Below are 17,320 nucleotides of genomic sequence, written 5' to 3' on the forward strand. Positions count from 1 at the left end.
AGAAGAGGATTAGGAACCTTTGAATCTCTTATTTAAATCTAACTAGAGCTACTGCGTTTGGGGCGGAAAAAAAGATTGTATGTGATACTAAATTTATTCACCTTTCAAACTGGGGCCTAGTATCTACAGATCAGTAGATGTTTGGGGAAGTGATGAACCTCCTACACGCAGTGTGCTAAACCTTGGCCTGTGCTCCTTGTGGCTCAAATGTCCCTGCATGTGGGGAATATGTATGTCCTCACCAGCTTGGCCTGCTTACCTCCTAATTTAGCTACATTTGGGGTAGTTACATCTGCTGAGAAAGAGCAGTGTTTCTCACTACTATAGCTACAAATAAGGCAGAAGTAGCTAGGTATTTTCTGAGAAATGCTAAAGAATAAATGTGTAAGTTTCTATAAATTCAATTCTTAAAGAAAAACCAAGAAATTTTACTTTTAAATAACAACTAATAATTTTTATTCAACAATTGTTATTAAAATTTAACAGTTTTAAATATTTGAAAAAGAATATAAATTAACATAATTTGAATTGAGAAAAGGAGAACTTGCAGTCAGATAAAGTATTAAGAAGTAATATGCTCAAAATATATAATAATAAATTTGAAGCTCTTATATGATTTCTTTTTTTAAAAACTCCATTATGTGTCTATACACTAGCAATCCTTTTTAAAATTAATTAATTAATTAATTAATTTTTGGCTGTGTTGTGTCTTTGTTGCTGCTCACAGGCTTTCTCTAGTTGCGGCGAGTGGGGGCTACTCTTTGGCTTTACCAGTTAAACCCATTCCATCTGGCCCCGTGATGTCCTAACATTTTACTCCAGGTTCTCTGGAATTTGTAATGATAGATACATTTCTAAGATTCAAGTATTTATCTCCTTTTGTGTTTGTAGATAGAGTAAAAATGTATCTAATTAATAATATTAGGATTTGTCTTTATTAGTTTTTCAATAAAAATAACTCAAATCTTTACTTACTTGCTAGTTTCAACCCACTTTCTACATCCTGATTTATCTTTAAATCTCTTTTTGTGTAGATGGGCAGCATCAGGGAGTCTTTATCAAGGTCACAGAGAGCTAGAACCTGGTCTGTCCCTCTGAGCCTTATTAGTTCTTTCCAATCTATAGGCTGCAAACCCAGTAATTAGCCACCACTAAGAAATTATGCTTACGCTTTGAGGGAAATTGGATTGGAGAAAAAGATGTTTAAGTAGAACATAAAAAATCAGAATGTGGGGCTTCCCTGGTGGCGCAGTGGTTGAGGGTCTGCCTGCCGATGCAGGGGACGTGGGTTCGTGCCCCAGTCCGGGAAGATCCCATATGCCATGGAGCGGCTGGGCCTGTGAGCCATGGCCGCTGGGCCTGCGTGTCCGGAGCCTGTGCTCCACAACGGGAGAAGCCACAACAGTCGGAGGCCTGCGTACCGCAAAAAAAAAAAAAAAAATCAGAATGTGGAGATTATGTTCTTTAGAAAATGTGAAATGCCAGACTTATTTTTCAAATAGCCAACTCAGAGTCCTAAACTAATTATAATTCTACCATAAAGCTATATTTTAATAATGAAGAAGAAAAATTGATTCAGCTATATAATATGATGTTGTCAAAAAGCAACCAACTTGGAGTTTAAAACCTTTTTCAAGAGTATGTTTCTTATTGTGGGGTCAGTGGACAACTTGTGTCAAAGTCACCCGGGGAGCTTGTGAAAATCACCGTTCCCAGATCCCTGTTCCTCAGGTGATCTTGATGTGCACTAAGGTTGTGAGGGGCTGCCCTGAGGCGTGCAACCAAGCTTGGTATGCCGTAGATGTGCCTAGTGGGTCCTGGGAAAAACAGAACAGATGAAGACGGTGATCCAGATGGCGGCTTTATGTGGCCTCTCCCTTCCTTCCCAGCCCCACTGTCATCGGAGGGTACCCTCTAGAAGTTGTTCCATCATTCCCCGCTACCTACTGCCCAGGCAGACCATGGGTTCCAGGCTGGCTCCATCCAGGGTTACTAAACCTCCCAGCATCATTCTCTTCATCTGTAAAACGGGGAAAACATTAGTACCCATCTCATAAAATTCTTATGAGAATCACGATCTAAAGTCCTTAGAAAAATTCCTGGCATTTCATAAACATTAAATAAATAATAGTTGCTATTATATGAATACTTTTTTTAAAAAGCTGATTCTTTTTAAAGCACTTCTTCCACTAATGAGTGAATGATCCAATTTTAATTAGTTCTTTGCCTAAAAAAGCTACTGAATTGGCCACTCCTTCCTTTTTTGTACCCACCATACTTTGAATATACAACTACAGCAACATCTAGAACACTTCATGTGCATTTATTTATTTACATGGTCATCTCCCCACAACCCAAGGGTAGGAACCAGGTGTTATTCACATAGCACCGTACACAGAACATAGCAAGTAGCTACCAAATGGCAGGGAAAATCAAGTGTTTGATTCTATTAATTACTCTAATGCTAAAATGAAAGTGTTCAGTGGTGCAAAATATTTCTCAGCCTTAACGCTGGGGTGCTTAAATAGGGTATATATCTATGACTTAGCATCAAAAGACATAATGTTTGAAAATATTCTTTGGCAATAATAGTCATTGATTTACACTGTAAATAAAACTGGATTATATAAATTAGTTCTTAGGATGTTATAGCAGAATGTGTTCACTGTTTTCACTGCATATTATGCATCATATATTTCCTCTGACAGTCAAAATTTAATTGGAATTCGAATAATCAAAATTCAGTACACATTTATAGAATATCAAATCATAGTTACTTATTTTAATCTCTCTCACTTGATCTACCGATGCTCACCATGTCTGGAATATTAGCAGGCACTGTATTCTAAATTGATTATTTAAATATCTAAAACTTAATCTCTGTATTCTCCAAACTGGAAGCTCTGTGATGTGAAGGATGGATGGATCTGGCTGGCATATTTTCATTATGCAGAGGACTAATACCAGTAAAGTGCATATAATTTCAAGGGTAAAATTTTTAAATCATGTTTGATGAGTGAATTTGAGCTGATATTCAAAGAACAAATATGTATTGAGCACTGACCAGGTACAAGATCCTTAAACCTTATAATATGTAGTTCAAAGATGACTTTTGTACAGATTCTGATCTCAAAGAGCTTTCAGCCTGGAAAGAAAAGTAAGTATATAAAAATCCTTACTTTTGGACTTCCCTGGTGGCGCAGTGGTTAAAAATCCGCCTGCCAGTGCAGGGGACACGGTTTCCAGCCCTGGTCCGGGAAGATCCCACATGCCATGGAGCAACTGAGCCCGTGCACCACAACTACTGAGCCTGCACTCCAGAGCCCATGAGCCACAACTACTGAGCCTGCATGCCACAACTACTGAAGCCCGTGTGCCTAGAGCCCGTGCTCTGCAACAAAAGAAGCCACTGCATGAGAAGCCCGCGCTCCGCAATGAAGAGTAGCCCCCGCTCGCTGCAACTAGAGAAAACCCGTGCAGCAGTGAAGACCCAATGCAGCCAAAAATAAAATAAATAAAAATAAATAAATTTATTTTTAAAAAATCCTTACTTTCTTCTTGTCCCTTAATGGAAATACTGAGAAAGTGCTGGGGGAACTTGGGAGAGATGATTATGGGAGTTGATTATGTATATAAAATCAAGGCGAACTGGGCTGAGGAGGCGACTGACCAGTAACCACTTAAAAGTCCTAAGCCTGTTGCTCAGTAATCGTTACGTTCACTTTTCCCGAGAGCAGAGTTGACATTGTGGTGTCTGTCCTAGGTCCTGTCCTTTTTCTTCATTGGTCTGATGTCCATGATGATTCCCCTGTGCAGCGTCTTTGGGGCCCTCATTGCTGTCTGTCTCATCATGGGTCTCTTCGATGGATGCTTCATTTGCATTATGGCCCCCATTGCCTTTGAGTTAGTTGGTGCCCAGGATGTCTCACAAGCAATTGGATTTCTACTTGGATTCATGTCTATACCCATGACTGTGGGCCCACCCATTGCAGGTAAATTATATTAATTCATAGCATTTTCTACTGTAGGTCCTAAGTCTCACTTATATGTTAAATATATTATGATTTATTGGTTTCTGGTGTCTTGCTTTGTATGTGCCTTATCTATAACATTTTTAATAAGACCAGCTGTAGATGGCATGTTGGAAAAATTTGCCAATGAGTCCTCTTATTCTTATTGATATCTAAAACACTCAGTGAAATGTGTAGCAGTTAGGTTCTGGATGTGAGCTTTCAGAGTTCCTATATTTCACTTAGTATGTGTCTTGGAGGAATAGCAGTGTGATTTCTTTTCAGGAAGAGGTGAAGATTCTGAAAGATTTCTAAATATGTATGCTTTGTGTAAGAGATCATAGCCCCCTGAGAAGTAGTTAATGAAAAATAACACTTAGTAGAAACAACCCAAATGTCCGTCAGCAGATGAATGGATAAACAAAATGTGGTATATCCATACAGTGGAATATTATTCAGCCATAAAAAGGAATGACGTGCTGTACTGATACATGCTACTAGGTAGATGAACCTCAAACATGTGCTAAGTGAAAGAAGCCGAATACAAAAGGTCCCATATTATATGATTCTATTTCTGTGAAATATACAGAATAGGTAAATCCATAGAGACAGAGAACAGATTGGTGGTTGCCAGGGGATGGAGGGAAGGGGGATTAGGGAGTAACTGCATAATGGGTGTGGAGTTTTCTTTTGGTGGGATGAAAATATTTTGGAACTAGAGAGAGGTGATGGTTGTACAACGTTGTTAGTATACTAAATGCCATTAAAATGGTTAATTTTATGTTATGTGAATTTCACCTTTAGAAATCTTCTGAATGATAGTATAAAGATGTTTCACGTTCAGTATTAGTTGGGTGCCACTGTAAATTATTATAAGATTTGATAAAATTATTATAAAATCTAAATGTATGTACTATCATCTATGTCTGGTATCTGAGTGGCTCAGTGAAAGTTCAGTTCAATTCATTCTCATATTCAGAACCACACATATCAGCAAATTTGCCAGTTGGGAATCTAGTCAGGTATCAAGCAAGCAGAACCACTACTGAGCAGACCAAATAAAAGATAAGGTTCTCAAGATCACAGCCTCCTTTTAGGGAAAACCCTCCGGTCCTTCCCCTCTCCCCCAGGTAATACACTATTTTTACATCTTACAAGCTTAGTTTGTTAGGGTTTCCAAGTCCACAGCAAATTACAAGCAGCACTTTTGTAGAAATGGTGTTTGCTACTAGAAGTGACTATAACAGATCAAGAATGAAGGAGTTAACAGGAAACTTCAAAGCAGGCAGAAGAACAACAGGAGGTTCTGAGGGATCATAGTATTACAACCAAACATATTAATTTATGTTCAAAGGATGAAAGGTTCAGTTATATGTGGAATATTCTGATTCAGGGGATAGGAAAAGCATATATTTAGATATGTTGTATATTTTAGATTTCTATTTGGAATGACTGTACACCTTTTTTTTTTTTTTTTTTGATGTTGGTACTTACCTGAACAAATCCTCAGCTGTTTACTTAGTAGAGTCAGATATTCAGTACAATGTGTTCCTAGAACATTTCAGATAACTTAGGTTGTATAGTAAAAGTTTAAAACACTAAGATAACCTTTTAAATCTTGATTTTGTTAGAGAAATTAGAAATAAGGAGTATTCTGACAGTTTTTAGAAGCAGAGCCCTAGGATCTATTAGAGTACCACACATATATTCTTATATTTTCCTCCCATGTGCTGACAAACCTTAGTTTCTTTCCAAAATGTATTTAACAACCTAGTTTTTTCATCCTGACTCTTAGATTTATAATTTTTCATGATTTTGGATTATACTTTTAAATAGTTTCATGTTATTTCATAAACAGGCCCAAGAAAGGGTTAAAACGTAGACATTTTGAGGTCTGTGTGTATGAGAAAAGTTTCAGCTTGACGGTCCATCCACCTTCAGCTAAAATGGGACCTTTACACCATGTGTCAGAATATCCCAAATGGCCTCTGAAGGGTTTCGAGAAAGCCAAAGCTTGGTTGCAAATATTTTTTCCATGTACTATCTTGGTGGGAAAACTCAAAGGCCTGTCACAGACTTGCAACAAGATTAAAGAAATGCGATCTTTTCCTTCCTCATATCAGGAAAGGTTTATATTTCAGACCCATTTCCTTAGAAATGTCTGATATCTGAGATGTTTGAACTAGCCTGCTGAGATGAAGATACTAGGTTGGCAGTAGGCCACCACAGTGACTAATCTGAGACCCCGAGAGCCATACTTTTTCTCTCTTGGTGACAGTTCTTTCCCTTCCCAGGGTTACTCCGTGACAAGCTGGGCTCCTATGATGTGGCATTCTACCTCGCTGGAATCCCTCCCCTTATTGGAGGTGCTGTCCTTTGTTTAATCCCATGGATCCATAGTAAGAAGCAAAGAGAGATCAATAAAACCACTGGAGGAGAAAAGATGGAGAAAATGTTGGAGAACCAGAACTCTCTGTTGTCAAGCTCATCTGGAATCTTTAAGAAGGAATCTGACTCAGTTATTTAATGTCTTATATACCTCCACCAGACTGTACTTGCTTTTAGAAGTTTAAGCAAGTTTTCCTTTTATATGAATTGCAGATTTCTTATTTTTTTAATCACATCCTAGGAATAGCACAATAATCAGGAAATAGAACCCTTATTACTACGAGAACCATTTTCTGCCACTGAATAGCTGTCCAATATTTCCATGAGTCTGAGGCCGGAGACTCAGACTCAATTTCATGTACAAGAAAACCTGTCTGAAAGTCAAATATTATGAGAATATGAAGCTATCTCAGTAAAAAGTAACTTCAGAAACTGTGAACGCTACTTAGCTTATACAAATATTTAAAAATACCTCAAGCTATATTGAAAGGGTTGCCGTTTGGTTAGGACTGGAAATATTGTTTGTTGTCTCACATGGTGTTTTTAGTTTGGGTATCTTTATTTTAATTTCTTCTGCTATTTGGAAACAAAATTTAAGCCTGGATTCTAGATAATATCAGATCTACTTAAATCCCAAGTCTATGTTAAAATTGCTCGCCTGCTCTTAAATAAGCTTTGAAAGTAAGTTATTCTGACTCGCTCCAGTGTCAAGGGACGTTCTTGGAGCGGGTACTGACAAGGTGTTCAGAATCAATGTGTGAGATTAACAGGATCCTGTTCATAAGGGCAGAACAGTTCAGAAATCAGACATTTCTTCCATTTACATTTTTCCCCTTTGGATTTGCAGTGTGTTTTACTCAAGTAGCCAGAAGCACCCCAGATTTCTGAATTTGTTTAGATTGTAACAATAAAGTAAAATAGAAGAATTGAAAGGTATTCTGGCATTTTAACTTAGAATTTTTCTGACTTCTGATTTGTTGCTCAGTAAGACTTTGTGTAAATATCAGGTCCTAGTGCATGTTATCAAGTTGCAGTTTTAGGCACAAATGGGCAAAAAACATCTTTGTGAAGAAAATATCTATTTCTGATAGAAAGAATTGCTCAAATTGGTAAAACTTTCTGGCAAAAATTTGCATTCATATGTACTTATCCTATTGTGTTCCCCTTTTACATTGCCTGTATTTTTAAAAATATTTTTATACACAGACAAATATAAGAAGGCTATTTGAATTTTAAAGACTTAAAATTAAAACCGAAGTCATGACATGACCCACACTCATCTAAAAAACATCAGAACATGTCCCTCATCCCTGAAATTATATTTTAGTACATTTTTCTTTCTTATGTAGGTCTTGAAGTTAATAATGTGCAAAGCATATTTAAATCCTAAATACATATGTTTATTAGATCTTCCTCAAATGTAGCTTGTTCACCTGGGAAAATGCTGTGTTTTTATAAAGCACCTCCAGGATTCACCTGTTTCTAAAGTCTCTGTGCTGAGAGAAATGAAACCTATTATCTCCCTACTTCTCTTTTCAGCTTCTATCGTTTGTGAAAGGCAAAGTCCTTCCATTCCTGTCTCTAGCTGAGGATGGAGATGCCTGGAAAGCGTATTGATTTGCAGTTGTTGATGGGAAAGGAGGGCAGGCAGGGGGAGGAGCAAAGTGAGGCTGTTAATTAAACATCTAGAAAACCCAATAACTTTTCCTTTTAGTATCAGCTTTCTCATCTGCAACTTGGAAGCTTCAAAGTGTAAATACTAAATATGGAATTTATTTCTAATAGAACTTTAAATAATTTTGATCTTGGAGACACTCTGCAACTTACTACTTCCAATTCTTCCACATTTCATATTCAGGGGACTTAGATAATTTGTTTTTTGGAAGATTCTGTTGCATTAAAAAAAAAATCTATATTTTGACCATGCTGCCCTTTCATGTTATTTTAAGCTTTTACAAAATGACTTAGAAATGATAATGTAATACATTATTAGTTTCTTCATTTATTCATGCCCAGTTATATAAAACATTATTTCCTCATTATTATCAGTGCTTTTGAAATCAGCAAAACCATACAACTAAGTACAATCATCGAACCTGCCATTATGTTTATTTTTCCTACAGTTTCAGCACAAACTCCTGACTACCCCCCAATTTTACAGAAAGACTAGATCTAAAATAGAAAATTTATTTTGTAAAGACCTCCAAAATGTTTTTCCTTTCAAAATGTTGCTGATTTTAGGGGAAGAAAAGTAATAATCTGAAACTCAAAGACTTGACCTTGCTTATTTTCCATGATAAAAGAGCAACATGACAAGTATTTATAATAAGACTTAGATCTCAGAATATTGTGTTTGTGTAGAATATTATACATTGTTAGTTTTCAGTCTAATGGAATGAATCAAACAGGACCTATAACGCTGAAAAGGCTCCACTAAAATAGACTCATGGGGAGTTCTGTGCTGTAATAATATAAAGTTAAAAAGTATGAAAGGTAAGATGCTAAATTCCATAAAATGCATATTTAGTAATATGTTTGGTACAAATAGTTATAAATGTCTAAAATATATACTAAGAAAATAAAAAATATTAATATTCACAAAGATTTGTTTTAGACAAGAAATATTACTTTAATCTTTCAAAGTAAATCCTTTCTAATTTCTGAACAGAGTGTTACTATTGCAGTAAAGTGACCTGATGGGCCTACATTTTTTTTTGTTCAATCCAAGACACTTGTTTAAAAGAATAGATACAAACTGTCACTTTGCTGTACAGCAGAAATTCACACAACATTATAATTCAAATACAACAAAATTTTTTTGTTTGTAAAAAAATAAATCAATCAAAATAAAATAAAATACCTTTGTTTAGCTCACAGGAAAGAAACATCCTGACCAGGCCCACCTGTGAATGACTGCAGGGAGGAAGAAATTAACACATCCCCTCCGGAGGCTGAACAGAACCAGCAAATGTATGACTTTACTCCCTCCCCTTTTAGTATAAGAGAAGCCTGAATTCTAACTCAGGCGCGATGGTTCTCGGACACGAGTCCACCGTCTTCTTGTTCGGCTGGCTTTCTGAATAAAGTTGCTATTCCTTGCCCACTCCCCACCCCCAAAAAGGAATAGATACAGTACTCTACTTTCTCATCTCATCCTCCTAATTCTAATAGGACTAAGCGAACTCAAATTTAAAAGGTTCTGGCATTTGAGGCCAACGGTAGCCTAAGAAGGGGAGCAACTTTACAGAAAGGCTGGATTGGGTATCGTAACAGATAACCAAGGATCTTACAGAAACATGCTGGTTAAATTTTATTGCAGTAGACCTTGCTGGGATGCATCCATTTAAGTAATAATAAACCACCCAGATTATTGATACTATATGCAAAATTTATAAATCTCTTTGATCACAGTTGTAATGCTTAGTCTATAGCCCTACTACAAGATGTGTAATTTCCACTGAAAACTGCATAGTGCTTGCATTAAGCTTCAAATTCTATTCATAAATAGAAACAGGACTTCATTTGCATTTCATGATCATGCATTATCTGTTTATACATGTTTGCAGACGATCCCATGGGCTCTGCCCAAGTATGGAAAAAAAAAACTTTAATTCTATTAGCTTCAACTTCCCACTTTTAAAGTCAATGTACACTTGGTTGTAAAGTAAACATAGGTTTACTTCTGGTAATTATACTCCTTTTAACTGCACTTAAGAACATTTTAATTTGTGCCATTGTTATTTGTAAGCTGTCCCATGTCCAGATAACTCCTGATGTTAAATCAAATAAGACTGAATAGAAAATGTGGTATGACATTAGAGGTAGGCAACCTATAACATGAGTGGCTCTGAGGACTTTCTGGTGATGGTAAACTTTCAGACCCTTTAGTATGCCTCTTTTTATATTATCTTTATCATTTTTCCCTTTACTTCCCCACATCCTTCAAAAACCTGCTGAAAAGTCCATTAATATCCTTGCTTAGTGCTACTGGTTGCTTAGCTGCACTGCCTACCAGTCCCTATGATTTCAGAGGATGGAACCCCATCCAATTTTGTGTAACCTGGAGAATGGCTTGCTCTTAGCTTTCAACTTAGAGTTCTAATGATACACCGAAAAAAATTTTAATTACATGATTAAAACTGGGAGGGGTAATAAGTTTCATATAATTGTCATCTTTTGTGCTAACATATAAAACTTTAAATGTTTAAGGTAAATGCTTTGAGAGAAAAGACTGTCAAGTTCTTAATATAAATATTTTCAGAGAGCTCACTTTTTAACTTTGATTTTCATATTCCATTAAAGTTTTGCTAAATCATAGTCCTGAAAGCACATCATGGAGGATGCCTTGGAATGTAGTGGGCCTCTGGGATGCAGTTCCTAATGAACCTGCCTTAGGCTGGGTTACACTTTATGGTGAATGGTATTAAGAGTAACTTCCCAGAGTCTAGAGATACAAGTGGAAAGTATAAGCTAATTAATTAATTAATTAATTAGCTAATTAATAGTCCATAGTTTTTAAATATGTGAATAATTTAAGTATTTAAAACTCTGTGGGAAATTTCTAACTGAAAACTTCATTGTAGCTGGCAAAGAATAAGGTGGAGAACAGGCACACACAGCTCCCAGGCTCACTGTAATGGGATAGCCGCAGCCATATTTTATCACTTTGTTGGCAGAGACTAATGCTTTGTTTTATAAATATACTACAAGTGATAGGCTACAATTTTCAAGAATAAAGGGCCAAATGCCCATAACTAAATATGAAACCTGCGCATAACTTAGAATCATAATTCCTGATAAATATGGATTTTATCAGATAACTCCTTATGACCCATGAAACAATTCATTGTCACATCTTTGAATCAACCAAACCTTGATATTTGGGACATAGTAGTCTATTTAGCTTGTCATAGTAGTCTATTTAGCTTGTCCTTTTAAAAATTAATTTTGGGGGACTTCCCTGGCGATCCGGTGGTTAAGACTCCGCACACCAATGCAGGGGGCATGGGTTCGATCCCTGGTCAGGAAACTAAGATCGCGCATGCCGCCTGGCACAGCCAAAAAAAAAAATTATTAATTTTTTTAAAGTAAACATTAATCATCTTGGCCTCTATACATTCAAGGAAATTCTCTATGGTACTATTTTTTTTGACAGATATAAAATAGGAGGCTACCTCATTTATGAAACAAGATTTCAATCTTTTATTAGTATGTTGGAAAGACAGTGGGAATGAAATAAAACCTTTCTAAGTGCTTGATCATGACACTCACTTGATCATGGCAGTCCACCTACCTCAGCTTTCAGTGTCTGACTAAAAATCCAGCTTAATTCTTGCTTAGTCAGTGAGTTAATGGTTTAAGATTCTGGGATTAAAAGGCAAGGGAATACAAGTTGTTAAGGGGGTTGAAATATCGATAAAATTTAAGTGTTTTGTTCTGATAAATGGATTTTAAAGGAACAAAAATGGAATATTAACTATTGTGGCCTGTGGATAATCTGAAAAAGGAAAAAAGTGAAGAAATTTATAATCTATATACAATAATGAACACTTACTAATATGCTTCACCAGTGGCTTTTCAAATTACACTGGCAGCTTGACGATGAGGTCGTTTTCATCTGTGTTTTCTTTGGCAGGAAGATGGATGATCACTGACAAGAGATTGTATGCTTGTGCCTTAACCTTACAGCTTACATGTTAAACAACTCCTGTAAGAGGCACCCCTTTCCTAGTGGAACAGGGACCGTGGCAATGAATTTTTGTCTTGCTGGAGTTTTTGAAAATGCTACCGTTGAGTGTGGCAATAGTGCAGGAGTTAACCCACAAGTTCCCAATCTAAAGATGTTTCTAGCCTTTCTATATGGGTGCTGTAAGAAGACTATTTTGGAGCTGAATGTCACTAAGCATGTATGTGATATCACTATCAATATAAAACAACATTTAGAAATCAAATTAGATCTGTGACACTTTTGGAGCCTCTGATACATGACTTTTATTCTTCATCAGATAATACTTTTCAGTATCTGTCAGTTATTAGAAGAGTCCATTTGTTAAATATGTGTGTAAACACATAAACTTTTTCTACTGTTATCTTCACCAAATGTAATCTTCTATAGTATGTTCTAAAATGCTAGACAGTAATGGGTCAACATATCTTTCGTAATTTAGCCTATATTGGAATATTATTTCAGGGACCCAGGGTTTGTTATCAAGAGTGCTGTATTTTGACCCGAGGCTATGAACTGACTGTATTTGGTGCCTTTTTTTCCTACCAGAGAAAGATCAGATCAAGGTTGGTACTAAATTTCATGTTCCTTGCAAAATTATTTTTTTCTTTTTAAATATATATGTCAATAAGAAATGTGTAGATCTAGCAGTATTATGCATGTTGCATTTTGTATATATGTCTGAGGAGAAAAACCTCCAAAAAACAATTACTGAGTTCAAAATCTACTTAGAGGTATGCAATTTTTGTTAACACAGAAGGCGTTCAGTATGAAAGTCAAAAAATGATCACCAAATGAAAACTTAATGATGAACACAGCCCCCCAACATAATGCCTTTAAAGAAAAATCCCTGGTCAATGTTTCTAGCATAAAGTTAGCTATTCAAAGTATTCTGTGACTCGGAGAGTATGTGAAAAAAATGTTATGTATATTTTATTATACATATAGCTCTCTATATATACAAAATAGCTTTCTATTGAGCTTGTTTAAGTAGATATTTTAAGCTATTTTTCAGGCTAAGATTAGAGTTTTGGGAGTCATCAATCTTAAAACTTGGACAATGAGTTACTTTTTTAAAAAAAATGACACTGAAAGTATCACTGTTCATCTTTCAGATTTAACATAAAGAAATTAGAAAGGACTGTGTCTGGGTCAGTGTCAGCAAATCTCAGACCTATGATTATCAAGGGCTCTCAGCATCATGGTCGTGGCTGACTGTGTGACACGCACCTAAAACTACCCCAAATTCCACGTGGGTCTCTGAGTCCTAATGTACCTGTAAGTAGTATCCACAGGAAGTGGGGACCACAAGTTTTTATTTAACCTTGCTGTCTTTATAGACTTTGCCTTAACTCTATTTTGTGAAGATTTTAAAAATATAAATTAGGAAAATAATACACACTATCATTTTCCTAGTTAGGAAAACCAGACATTTAGAATTTACTAGAGCATACTGGATTCTCTGTTAACTAATGATAATTCCATTCTGTTAACATGAGTTGTATGTGGAAGGGAGAATGGGGGCTTGTTAATCTGAAGTTATAGGGGGAAGATAAATTGGGAGATTGGGACTGACATATCACACTACTATATATAAAATAGATAACTAATAAGGACCTACTGTACAGCACAGGGAACTCTACTCAATACTCTGTAATGACCTATATGGGAAAAGAGTCTAAAAAAAAAGAGTGGATATGTGTATATGTATAACTGATTTACTTTGCTGTACAGCAGAAACTAACACAACATTGTAAATCAACTACAATAAAAATTAAAAAAAATTTACACTAGAGATGAAATATCCCTTTAGTAATAACTTCTCATGTAATTGTTAAAATATTGTGGTTTGAGAAATGTAAGATTATAAAGGCATTGCCCAATGCTTGATAAATTTGCATTTTGTCATTTTGTTCTCCTACCAATTTATTTTAGCCTGAAAGTTATAGCTATGACAAACTGAAACCTGCAGTATTACTGAGAGAGAGCTTGGATATTTGAAGTATCTCCTAGTATAACATGATATTTTTTATGTCACCTTGTTTTATTTTAATGTTTACCTGAAAAGTAATTTTTAAATTATTTTGCATATTTTCAAAGTTAGAAAAACATGTTTTGTTTTAGACATCAAAACCAAGTTGTTCCAAGTGCACGCTGCACACTGCAGTGTGAGTCTGCTTCTCTACCTGCCTACACAGGATGCCATTTTTGGCACAGTAGTTGTTTAAATATAGATCACTATGTGAAATGATTATGCTGGGTTTGATCAGTGTGCAGTATTTTAGTACTTGCCTTATGTTTCTTTTTAAAGAATATGATTTGTAACTGATTTTTTTATAATGTGCAATTTAATATAGATAACTGAAACCTTTTTAATGAACAGTGCTTTGTAATCATTTGGAGGATAAGATCATTTTACTGTGGAACAATGTGATGTTCTCAGTAAATACAATAAAAAATTTTTAGCATATTTCTATAAGGCTTTGTGATTATATTTATGAAATTCCCTGGGGAGAGCGGGGAAGGCAAAATTAAAGTGAAGGAAACAGTCTGTGTTGAATAAAAGAGAAATAAGCTGTGTGCTTTTAAATCTTCCTATATGTATTTCAAGTGTGTTTGGGTATTGTTATTTCTCTAGGGCAAAGAACACAGATAGAAATAAACCAAAAGCACCGGATAGTCCAAACACTATTTCTATTTGATACTTTTTTTTTTTTTTTTGCAGTTTACTTACACTGATTAAACTGATTAAATTCAGCTGGTACTAAGTGATCTCCTATTCACTGAAAATTTCAGGGGATGATCAAGAGCCAGGCTGGAACTTTTTAAAAAATCCCCTGCTATTGTGGATTACTCACTTGGAGAGAAACTGGCTGCAGTCAGAAGATGTTTATTATTTGATGAGACCTAACTACAAAGCAAATCACTATTGATGTTTAATGGTGCTAAATAGATTTTATACGTCAAACGTGAAATTTGAAATATGCATTGAATATATTAATTATTTATATGCCTGTAAATAGGTACCAGACGTACAGGCCATTGGAGGGCTTTTGAGGGAAATGGAAGAGAATGGATATGACAAATTGTTACTGATCCTAGGCAGGATAAAATTCACTCTATTTTTTTTAAAATTAAAATGATAGAAGATTGCTTACTTCACAAAGTAAACTCATTCCATAGTTGAGCAATTCTTTTTTAAATTTTTAAATTTAATTTATTTATTTATACAGCAGGTTATTAGTCATCCATTTTATACACATCAGTGTATACATGTCAATCCCAATCGCCCAATTCATCCCACCACCACCCCCACTTTCCCCCCTTGGTGTCCATACGTTTGTTCTCTACATCTGTGTCTCAACTTCTGCCCTGCAAACCGGTTCATCTGTACCATTTTTCTAGGTTCCACATACATGTGTTAATATACGATATTTGTTTTTCTCTTTGTGAGTTACTTCACTCTGTATGACAGTCTCTAGATCCATCCACGTCTCAACAAATGACCCAATTTCATTCCTTTTTATGGATGAGTAATATTCCACTGTATATATATACCACATCTTCTTTATCCATTCGTCTGTTGATGGGCATTTAGGTTGCTTCCATGACCTGGCTATTGTAAATAGTGCTGCAGTGAACATTGAGGTGCATGTATCTTTTTGAATTATGGTTTTCTCTGGGTATATGCCCAGTAGTGGGATTGCTGGGTCATATGGTAATTCTATCTTTAGTTTTTTAAGGAACCTCCATACTGTTCTCCATAGTGGCTGTATCAATTTACATTCCCACCAACAGTGCAAGAGGGTTCCCTTTTCTCCACACCCTCTCCAGCATTTGTTGTTTGTAGATTTTTTGATGATGCCCATTCTAACTGGTGTGAGGTGATACCTCATTGTAGTTTTGATTTGCATTTCTCTAATAATTAGTGATGTTGAGTAGCTTTTCATGTGCTTCTTGGCCATCTGTATGTCTTCTTTGGAGAAATGTCTATTTAGGTCCTCTGCCCATTTTTTGACTGGGTTGTTTGTTTTTTAAATATTGAGCTGCATAAGCTGTTTGTATATTTTGGAGATCAATCCTTTGTCCATTGATTCGTTTGCAAATATTTTCTCCCGTTCTGAGGGTTGTCTTTTCATCTTGTTTGTACTTTGCTTTTCAAAGGCTTTTAAGTTTCATTAGGTCCCATTTGTTTATTTTTGTTTTTATTTCCATTATCTAGGAAGTGGATCAAAAAAAGATCTTACTGTGATTTATCTCAAAGAGTGTTCTTCCTATGTTTTCCTCTAAGAGTTTTACAGTGTCCGGTCTTACATTTAGGTCTTTAATCCATTTAGAGTTTATTTTTGTGTATGGTGTTAGGGACTGTTCTAATTTCATTCTTTTACATGTAGCTGTCCAGTTTTCCCAACACCACTTACTGAAGAGCCTGTCCTTTCTCCATTGTATATCCTTGTCTCCTTTGTCATAGATTAGTTGACCATAGGTGCGTGGGTCTGTCTCTGGGCTTTCTATCCTGTTCCATTGATCTATATTTCTGTTTTGTGCCAGTACCATATTGTCTTGATTACTGTAGCTTTGTAGTATAGTCTGAAATCAGGGAGTCTGATTCCTCCAGCTCCAGTTTTTTTCCTCAAGACTGCTTTGGCTATTCGGGGTCTTTTGTGTCTTCATACAAATTTTAAGATTTTTTGTTCTAGTTCTGCAAAAAATGCCACTGGTAATTTGACAGGAATTGCATTGAATTTGTAGATTGCTTTGGGTAGTATAGTCATTTTCACAATATTGATTCTTCCAATCCAAGAACACAGTATATCTCTCCATCTGTTTGTATCATCTTTAATTTCTTTCATCAGTGTCTTATAGTTTTCTGAGAACAGGTCTTTTACCTCATTAGGTAGGTTTATTCCTAGGTATTTTATTCTTTTTGTTGCAGTCGTAAATGGGAATGTTTCCTTAATTTCTCTTTCTGATCTTTTATTGTTAGTGTATAGGAATACAAGAGATTTCTGTGCATTAATTTTGTATCCTGCAACTTTACCAAATTCATTGATTAGCTCTAGTAGTTTTCTGGTGGCGTCTTTAAGATTCTCTATGTATAGTATCATGTCATCTGCAAACAGTGACAGTTTTACTTCTTCTTTTCCAATTTGAATTCCTTTAAAACTATGTTGAATAATAGTGGCGAGAGTGGACA

The 17,320-nt window shown here is 35.7% G+C and overlaps 1 protein-coding gene across 1 annotated transcript in view; it reads left to right on the plus strand.

Moving 5' to 3' along the window:
- Window positions 1-6,537, plus strand: part of SLC16A10 (solute carrier family 16 member 10) — a gene marked incomplete at both ends in the record, with an annotated part of 145,081 nt that extends 138,544 nt beyond the window's left edge. The window contains 2 exons of the mRNA XM_079716334.1: window positions 3,764-3,992; window positions 6,305-6,537. Of these exons, the coding sequence (XP_079572460.1) occupies window positions 3,764-3,992; window positions 6,305-6,537 (462 nt within the window). The remainder of the gene's footprint in view (window positions 1-3,763; window positions 3,993-6,304) is intronic.
- Window positions 6,538-17,320: the final 10,783 nt, after the last annotated feature.

Source organism: Hyperoodon ampullatus (assembly GCF_949752795.1).
Source record: "Hyperoodon ampullatus genome assembly, chromosome: 12".
NCBI lineage: Eukaryota > Metazoa > Chordata > Mammalia > Artiodactyla > Ziphiidae > Hyperoodon > Hyperoodon ampullatus.